Source organism: Capricornis sumatraensis, chromosome 19 (genome assembly GCF_032405125.1).
Source record: "Capricornis sumatraensis isolate serow.1 chromosome 19, serow.2, whole genome shotgun sequence".
In the NCBI taxonomy this organism is placed as follows: Eukaryota; Metazoa; Chordata; class Mammalia; order Artiodactyla; family Bovidae; genus Capricornis; species Capricornis sumatraensis.
The window spans coordinates 76,570,746-76,580,263 of record NC_091087.1 but is presented as its reverse complement, the minus strand read 5'-3'; the positions used below and the strand labels follow the sequence as shown (position 1 = coordinate 76,580,263).

Genomic DNA, 9,518 nt, shown 5'->3' with positions numbered 1-9,518 from the left:
AGCTGGGGGTGCTTTCAAATATGTGCCAAGTCCTCCCCGCTCAGGTGTGGGCTTGCCGCCCAGGTGGAGCTGGTGCAGTGATGCTGGGTCAGTCATCAAACCTTGCAGCTTCTGTCCTGCGGTTTCCGGCCCCTGGCTGTGGGGAAGCCCGCCGGCCCCTGGTGAGGACACTGCAGGGACCCCTGGGAGAGGCTCAGGCCCCACCAAGAGTCACGTGAGGGAGCTTGGAGGCAGACCCCCCTCCCCAGTCCAGCGCAGTCTTCAGAGGACAAGCCCTGGCCAAAACTGTGACCACAGTGTCTGAAGACCCCGGGTCAGAACTGTCCTGTAAAGCCCCTCCCAGACCCCAGACTCACAGAATCTGTGAGATGATAGCTTGTCATTTTAAGCGGCTAACTTTTGTGGTTATTTGTTAGGCAATAATTGATGACTAACATACTGAAATTGGACCATGAAGCAGTAATTTCCTAGGACAATTCTGGGGATCGAGGTGCCCACGTGAAGCCTGTTGAGGGTAGAAATACTCTGGGGTCCTCCCCGAGGAGCAAGTCCATCTGCACGAAGGCAAGTCTCGGCACGGCGGCAGCCTCTGCTTCCTCAGCGTGAGATGGGAGACAAAAGCTCTGCACTTCCCGACAAAAGACTAGCTGTCCCGCCTGTCATCAGCTTATCTGGCTAGGCAGCCACGCCCTGTGGTGAGGATGCCCTGGAGGGCGAGATGCTGATGCGCAGGGTGGGCTCAGACCACCCTCCCCCAAGACTGGGACCTGCTGCAGACTTGCAGTTCCCGCGGGCTCTGGACGCTGTCGCTCAGTCGCGTCCGCCTCTGGGCAAGCCCATGGACTGCTGCGTGGCTCCCCTGCCCTTCACTGTCTCCTGGAGTCTGCTCAGCCCTCCTGTACCAGACTGTGGGAGCCTGTTCTACTTTCTCCATTCAGTGGCACTTGGGATTTAGAACAGTGTGAAGCTGGGGTTCAATTCATCCTTCCCCTCCTCTCAATGGGAATTCCATCACCGTTGAACGGTCTGTCTTTCCCACAATGGTCCGAGACCCCTAAATTCCCACAGATAGTTGGGGTTGTGTCTGTACTCTGGGTTTTAGTCCATTTGTCCCTGTAAAACACCATGTGGCTTAATGGATGTAGCCAGGTATAATATTTTCATATACAGAAGGGCAGTTCCCCTCTTCTTGAGCTTTCTTTCTTTCAGGATTTTCTTCTTTTTTTAGAATTTTCTTGCCTGCTCTTGTGCAGTGTGTTATTCAGATGACTTTAGGATCAGCTTATTGAGCTATGTGAAAATCCTGTTGACATTATGGCTGGGATTAAATAGAATTTACACACTGACTCATGAAGAGTTTAAGTATTTACAACACTGCTTTCAAGTGGGAACGGGGCATTTTCGGATTTAGTTAGAGCTCCCATAGTCTTATAGTCAAGGCTTAAGTTTTTTAAGAAACGTGGTCTTGGAAGTTCCCTGCTGGCTTAGTGGTTAAGGCTCTGGACTTTCGCTGTGGCAGGCTGGGTTCGATCCCTGGTTGAGAAACAGATGAGGTCACGCGGTCTTGTGCGTTTCTTTTCAGGCCCATTTCCGGGGACCCAACAGCCTCTGGAGACGACGTAACAGCAACAGAAACGCTCCTGCCGTGGGTGAGCACGGGCGGCACGAGCGACTGTTACGAGGTGGGGCCTGCCGGCAGAGCGCGCGGGGGCACCGACAGGCGGAGGCCGGGCCTGAAGGCACTGGGGGCCCGGGGCACCCGCGGGCGGAGGCCCGGCCTGTAGGCACCGAGCCGGGCGGGCGGCCGGGCCGGGTCTCCACCCTCGGCCTGAGCCGACCAGTCCTGAGCGCTCCTTTCCAGGCCCCGCACCTCGAGCCACGCCCGCGGCCCGGGATTCGCCCGCCAGCCCATCAGGCCCCGCCCGCCGCGGCCGGCGCGGGCCCAGGCCCCGCCCACGAGTAGTGGTCCCGCCCCGCCCCGGGCCCATTCCCGCCCCGCCCCCTTCCCGCCCCCTTCCCGCCCCTTCCCGCCCCCTTCCCGCCCCCTTCCCGCCCCCTTCCCGCCCCGCCCCCCTCCAGCCCTGCGCCCGCCGTTGCGGCCTGTGGGTGCGAGTCCCGGGCCCGGCGGCTGCGTTCCCGGCGGCTGCGTTCCCGGCGCGGGGCGGCAGGTTCGAGTCCTCGGCCCAGGAGCCCGCGGCCGTCCCGCCCGGCACGGCCGCGGCGGGCGGCGCCGTTCCGGTGCGCGCGCGGCGAATCTGCCGCTACGAATCGGCGGGCGCGGCGGCGGCGGCCTCGCGAGAGTCTGAGCGGCGCGGCGGCGGCGGCGGCGGCGGCGGCGGCGGCGGGCGGCCTGGAGCGCGGGCCGGGCCCCCGGAGCCGCCGGCATGACGGGCCGCGTGTGCCGCGGGTGCGGCGGCACCGACATCGAGCTGGACGCGGCGCGCGGCGATGCCGTGTGCACCGGCTGCGGCTCGGTGCTCGAGGACAACATCATCGTGTCCGAGGTGCAGTTCGTGGAGAACAGCGGCGGCGGCTCGTCGGCCGTGGGCCAGTTCGTGTCCCTGGACGGTGCGTCCCGGTGGGGGTCCCGGGGATCCCGGGGGCCGGGGGCCCGGGGGCGGGCGGGAGCGCTCGATAACAGCACGGCCCGGGCTCCAGTCGTGGTCCGCCCGCAGTCGCCTGGCCCCTCGGGGCCGGTTGTCGGGGGTCGAGGACGTCAGCCTCCCGCAGCCCGCGGTGGTCGGCTCAGCCCCGCGGCTCCGGGGCAGGGATCTCCGCGCCTCGGGACTCAGTCGCCGCGCCCTGAGGACGGAGCTCCCCGGCGCCCGCGGCTGGTTCTCCGGGGCCCGGAGCCACCCTTGTGGACCCGCTTCCGTCCGTCAGCCCGGGACCCTGGAGACTCGCCCGGGGCGCTGCGCGCAGCGGGGCCCTTCCACGGCGAGTCCGAGGCGATCCGCAGAGAGCTGCGGGAACTTGGCGGGTGGCTCCTGCCACGGACGCCGGTCACCCAGGACCGGATGGTAGCTGTGTGTTGAACGGGGTAACAAGCCACCAAACTGACTTTCCAATGTGGCAACACCGTTTTGCATTCTCGTAAGCTTCTTAGCCGGGGCTTGGGGTTGTCTGAACCTTTATATGCATTTTCCGTGCGTCCCCAGCGTGTTTGTGGCGCCTCCTCTCCACGCTAGTGCTCTCCCCTCGGGCACAGTGCTGTGAAACAGCTGTTAACCTCCCTTGCTGAAAGGTCTGTTCCGGTAGTTTTGTGGGTAGTTTTATGCAGGTTGTTTTCTTACTGTTTTTATACAGGTTGAGTTTTGAGCACTCTTTAAATATTGTAGTTACAAGTCCTTTGCTAGACAGGTTATTTGCAGAAGTTTAAAATTTTGATTAAAAGCTTAAATTAGATGTGGTCCCCTTTTTTATTTTTTTCCTTTATTGTTGTTTAGCTGCGAAGCCGTGGTCTGCTCTTTGGGACCCCACGGACTGCAGCATTCCAGGCTTCGCTGTCCCTCACTATCTCCCGGAATTTGCTCAAACTCATGTCTATTGAGTCGGTGATGCCATCCAACCATCTCATCCTCTGTCGTCCCCTTCTCCTCCAGATTGTACCTTTTCTGTCATTCTAAGAAATTTCCTGAGCCCGAGACACACTGTTCTTCTAAGTTTCATTTTCTAATGCTTTATATTCAGCCTTATGACCATCTTGAGTTTAAGCTTCATATAAGGTGTGGGGTGTAGGCTGAAGCTTGTTTTTTGCTGTGGCTGTCTGGTTGTTTTTCTTTTTGGCCACACGCCACCTGGCCAGGCACTGGACCTGGGCCTTGGCAGTGAAAGCCCAGAATCCTAACCACTAGGCCACCAGGGAACTCCCTCAGCACCATTTGTTGAAAGACTGTCCTTTCTCGAATTGCCTTTGCTCCCTTGGAGGGCGTCACTGGGCTGTGTCTGTGTGGGTCTGTTTCTGGGCTCTCTGTCCCATTCCACTGTTGAGCTAGTCTGTCTACGCACGTTCCCTCCTGCAACGTTTATAGTAAGTCTTGCAATCAGACATGGAGATTCCTCCAGCTTTGGTTTTCCTTTTCAGAATTGCTTTACTCACAGTATGTACTTCCTTTCCCTTTTCATTCATTCGATTTTAGAATAAGTTTGTGTATATTAAAAAAAAAATCCTGCTGGGATTTCGATTGGAATTGTATTAAATCTCTGGATAAATTTGGAGAGCTTTGACATTTTGGGGCTTCCCTTGTGGCTCAGCTGGTAACGAATCTGCCTGCAATGCGGGATTCAGTCCATGGGTTGGGAAGATCCCCTGGAGAAGGGAAAGGCTACCCACTCCAGTATTCTGGCCTGGAGAACTCCGTGGACTGTACAGTCCATGGGGTCGCAGAGAGCGGGACACGACTGAGTGGCGCTCGCTCTCACGGCTTCCGACCCCTGAGCGCAGGTGGGTCTCCCCATTCACGCGGTTCTCTTTGCTCTTCCGTCGCGTGCCATAGTTTTCAGCATATAGCTCTTGCACGTTTTAGACGTTGACCTAAAATCCAAACAGAACTTTTGTAAATAGTATTTTTCAGAAACTCAGCTTTCAGCCGTTCGGTGCTAGAAGATAGAAATACGGTTGACTCTCTCATCGTCCTGCGCCCTCGCTGAACTTACTAGTTCCAGGGCTTTTTACAAAAATAGGTTCCTCGGGATTCTTGATGCAGGTAATCCTGTTGTTTGTGAACAGACATGGCTCTTCTCCTTGCTCTTGAGCAGACATGCTCGCCTCTCCCCAGTCTTGGTGGGGAGCATTGACTCTCCTCCCTCTCAGCGTGATGTTGGCTGCGGGTCTGTGACACCTGTTCTCTATCAGCAACATCGAGCACGCTCTCTTTCTGATCCTTGCTTGCTGTTAAGTTTTTATCATAGGTGGGTGGTGACGTGTTGTTTTTTTTTGATGGTTTTTTTCTTTATTCATCTGTCTGGCTGCACCAGGTCCCAGCTGTGGCGCACAGGGTCTTCAGTCTTGACTGCGGCACGCAGGGTCTTTGGTTGTAGCGAGATCTAGTTTCCTGGCCGGACGTTGAACCTGGGTCCCCTCCACTGAGAGCCTTGTCCACTGGGCCACTAGTGAGGTCCCCGGGTGGTGAGCTGAGTTCTCCTCCTCGGGTGTCCCAGGGTGGCTGGTTTTGAGCACTGAACGTGCCGTGCCTTCCTGGGTAGACCCACCTGACTGCGGGCCAGTGTGCTTTGTAGGTGTTGCTGCGTGAGACTTCGCAATATGTTGTTGGGGATGTTTGTGTTTAGGTTCATGTGAAAAGTCACTGTGCGGTTTTCTTGTAGCGTCTTTGTCTGGTGCCTCGGGGAGCGAGTTGGAAAGCGTCCCCTTCCCTTCTGTTTTCTGGAGGTGAGTGTGCAGGATCAGTCTCCCTTCTCAGCTGGCCGTTTGGTGGGTCCTCTGCGCCTGGAGGCTTCTTTGTCAGAAGTGTTTAGTTACAGGTTGAATTTCTTTGACAGCCACTGGCCTTGCTTATTTTTGGACCACCTCTTTCGTCCAGGGTGAGTGTGTGGGCCCCGGGGCCCGGTCGTCTGGCCTCAGCTGCTGCCTGTGTGCACAGTGCTGCTGGCCCTGTTCCCCTTCCCTGGGTGCCGGCGGGGTCTGTAGTGGCACCTCCTTTTCCTTTCAGAGGTTGGTGTTTTGTGTCTTCTCTCTTTTTCACTGTTTCTCTTGCTGGAAGTTTGTCAATTTTATTGATCTTTTCAAAGAAGCAGTTTTGGGTTTTGTTGCCTTTTCCTCTTGTTTTCTGCACCACACACGGGGGGAGCCATTTGAGGAGCAGTGGTGTGTGTGTGTGTGTGTCTGTGTGTGTGTGGCCTCCCCAGTGGTGGCCCCGAGGGCGCTCCTGGGGACATCGGGGCTGTCTTTCAGGTGCAGCTGGGGAGGGGTGGGCATGGCTCAGAGAGGGATGGATGTCAGGAGTGCAGGATGCCGAGGCGCTGGCTGGAGCTGGGCAGCCGGGTCTCTGAGTCCTGGGGAGGGGGCCTGTGTGCCGAGGGGCTCGGGGCAGTGGAGGGCTTCCGGCATGGGCCCGTCAGCATCCTGTGCCGCAGTCGGTGCTGAAGGTCTCAAGGACAGCAGGACTCTCCCCCGGGCTCTCTGACTGACGGTGTCCAGCGCCCCTGCGGGGCCCCTGGGAGCCGGGCTGCTGCTGCCGGAGGCCACGGCCTGGACGCAGCCGCCGGCACCTCGCAGCACGGCCTCCAGCCCCCCCCGGCCCTGCCCTCCCTCCTCTGGGGCGCGCCTCCCAGGGGCTCCATAGTCACGGCTCTCGGCTGCTGCAGGCTTGTCCCCGAGGCCGCGGCGCCTGCAGGTGCCGGCGTCCTCGCACTGGCCAGGAGTGAGGTGCTGGCCATGTGACGCCGAGAGGAGGCCCTGGCGCGCGGCCCCTGGGGTGCTCTCTCAGGCACAGCTGCCCCGTGTCCCAGTCAAGCTCTGGTCCTGGAGCTTTGAAGGTTCTGCTTCCCTGTTTCTATCCTGTGGGCCCCCTGAGGTCCGGGTGGAAGGGACCTGCTCCCAGGAAGTGGCTGAGCTCTGTCCTGGAGGCACCTGGGTGAGAGGACCTTGGTCCTGAAATGCCTCGAGCTGCCTAGGTCACCTCGCGTGCTCCGTGCTGGGTGGTTTCCACAATCAGAACTGCAGCTGCGATAAGCTCTTTGGTTGAAATTTAGGCAGCTGCCCGGGTTAGCTGTTTCTTCACCAGCATCCGAGGTCTGTGTCCATCAACAAGCCCATGTGTGGGCTCAGTGTGGACTTCCCAGGACCTTTCGGGTGCTTTAGAAGCCTCATCCCCACATCTGACCTCAGGCTGAGGGGCCACTGGACTTCCCCTCTGTCCTGGAATTGCCCACTGGACCTCGTGCGGTCGTCCCCCCTTAAAATGAGTTTCACAGAGATGACAGGGACTCCTCACTTTGAATAGTGAGTACAGGCCTAGGAGGGGCTTGGCCTATCCGTGTTGGACGGGCCTGGGAGTGAACTGCAGGACGGTGCAGTGTGCTGCTTTTCTCTGTCTGTTCTTGGGATGTTGTTGTTTCTGCTCGTCCTCCACGCTCAGACTGGCTGAGCAGGGCCCCCAGTCTCCCCTCTGCCCCTGCGGAGTCGCAAGGGTCGGTCGGGTCTTGGACCTTCTTGCCTTTGCAGACCCCAACCCCAGGGGCCGGGTGCCCTGGGTGCAGTTACTGGCCGAACGCATGCTGTCCACACGGGGGCGCTCTTGGCCCACCAGGGGTGATGGAAACTGCGCCTTCTGCTTGATAGTTTCAGCTGGTTGTATCTTGTCTGTTACGGGATCTTGTTATAGAAAATATCAGATGCTTTTAGTGGAGGGAACAGTGTGAAGGGCCTCTGAAGGGCTAGGATAGCATGCGCTGGAGGTTTTGGCCAGAGGTGGAGCTCAAACGTCCCTCCGCACTTCAGGGGAGCCCAGCCCGTGGTGTGAGTGGTCTGAGATTTGCTGAATAAGCACTTTCCATCCCTTCCACCGCTGCTCTGCATGTAACCACGTTCCCAGGGGCTGGGGTCTGTCGGATGGAAGAACCTGCATCCACTTGGCAAGCCGGTTTTGCCCCCGACTCCTCATCTCCCCTGCTGGCCGGGCCCAGGGAGGCCCCTTCCTTTCCAGATCTCAGTCCCGGTGTCTCCTCAGCACGTGGGGGACAGAGGCTATCCGCAGGCACCTTGGAGAGCACCAGTGGTGTGTGTGCAAGTGTGTGCGAGTGTGCCTGGGGAGAGCGAGTCAGGAGCCAGCTTCCGGAGCAGATGCGGCTGGGCAGCCCCAGGACGGGTGCTGGGGCATTGGAGAGACGTCGGGGCAGGGGACGACAGCCTGCTGGAGAGGGGGTCGGGGAGAGCCGGAGGTGGGGAGGGGAGGGGCGGGGTGAGTGGGGCGCGGAAGGGTGGCCGGCAGGCCCTGCCAGGCATGGAACACTCACCCAAACCACTTCCACGCCAATTTGGTGGCATCTCTGTGCGATCCGTGCTGGTCGCCGGGTCTGTCCAGACAGGCAGGCCAGGGGACGTGGCTGGGAGGGAGGCCCCCAGAGTCCGTGCTCCTGGAACCCGGGCGGGGCTTCAGTGGGTTTAGACTGCTTCCCTGTCTGTTCTCTAATGCAGACTTCTTGTAATAGTTTATTTAAGACACAGACTCATTTCAGTTAAAACAATACGGTGCTGTCGTTTCCCTTCTTCTGAAATAAAAGTTGGGTAGCACTGGGACACCGCAGGCAGGTCTCATTGTGGGTCCTGGGCAGGTGGCGTCTGCAGCGGCTCCTGTGTCTAAACGATCACACACGGAACAGTCACAGATAAGAAGGCCAGCTTGCTCTCCTGCCGTCTGTGTTTGTGGCCGCCCGTGGATGACCCAGAGGAGCCTGCCGGCCCCGGGACTTGGGCCGTGGGCTTTCCTGGGGGCCTCCTCTCACATCTGAGATCCGGCTGCTCTGCCTCCTGCCGCGTGCGCCTCCGCGTGGCCCTCCCGCAGGCCCTGTGGCTACGGTGTGCGGCCCCGCGCCCTGACTGGAGGGGCGCCTAGTGCGGCGGCTGTGCTCTCTGCCAGGCGCGCGGGCTCCGGTCGGGCGGCTCCTCCCACCCCACTGCTGTGCTCTGCCGCCCGGGGCCTCCCTTTGGCCTGGGGCTCCTTTGAGGATTGCGCTTCAGGGCTGGGGCTTGTGAAGTCTGGTGACCCATCGGCTGTCCACCTGGCTGTCTCCGGAGGAGGCTATCAGGGCAGAAGTCCAGCCCTGAAGCCCTGCAGAGCAGAGTATCTGAGACTTCCTGGGGTGGCTTGGAGTTGGCGGGAGATTCAAGGCAGAGTGCTTGTGAGTGCAGCCGCGGCCACGCTCTGGGAGCAGGGTCCTTAGATCGCTGCTGCAGGTGGGCGGGCGGGCATGCGCGGGTGCCTCCTGCAGACTGCTGGCCCCACGGACAAGGCGCCCCCTCCAGGAGCCCGCAGCCCCCTCCCCGCCAGATGGCCGTGGTAGCCATGGGAGGGGGCGGCCCCGGGCTGCGGGGCTGAGGGAGGGGCTGGGCCTGCGCTGCAGCCTGGGGAGGGCGCTGTGTGATGATCTCCTCTGGGCTCCAGGGCAGGGCAGAGGAGGTGGTGGGCTGGGGGTCACTCACTGCGGACTCCTGGTCTGCGTGCTGACCCTTCTGAGTTCTTGATCCGGAAACACCAGTGGTGACGAGAAACGCTGTTGCCGTGGACCTCTGCCGGGCTTTGGCTCACCTGTCTGAACTGTGTTTCTAGGTGCTGGCAAAGCCCCAACCCTGGGCGGCGGCTTCCACGTGAGCCTGGGAAAGGAGTCGCGAGCACAGACGCTGCAGAACGGTATTTCCCTGCGGGGGCGGCGGGGGCTGCGGGGGCTGTGGGGGTGGGCGGGCTCCCTGGCAGGACGGGCTGGGGGGACTGCGGGGGCTGCGGGGGCGGGATGGGCTCCCGGGCGGGACGGGCTGCGGGGCGAAGCCGGAGCGTGGCAGG

At 60.3% G+C, this 9,518-nt stretch overlaps 1 protein-coding gene across 2 annotated transcripts in view; it reads left to right on the top strand.

The window, feature by feature from the left end:
* Positions 1-2,384: 2,384 nt before the first annotated feature.
* The window catches only part of BRF1 (BRF1 general transcription factor IIIB subunit), a 58,371-nt gene continuing 51,237 nt past the window's right edge, over positions 2,385-9,518 (top strand). The window contains exons 1-2 of one of the 2 annotated variants that reach the window (XM_068991524.1): positions 2,385-2,568; positions 9,288-9,368. In XM_068991524.1, coding sequence (XP_068847625.1) covers positions 2,385-2,568; positions 9,288-9,368 — 265 coding nt within the window. The remainder of the gene's footprint in view (positions 2,569-9,287; positions 9,369-9,518) is intronic. The other variant, XM_068991525.1, reaches the window with a different exon arrangement.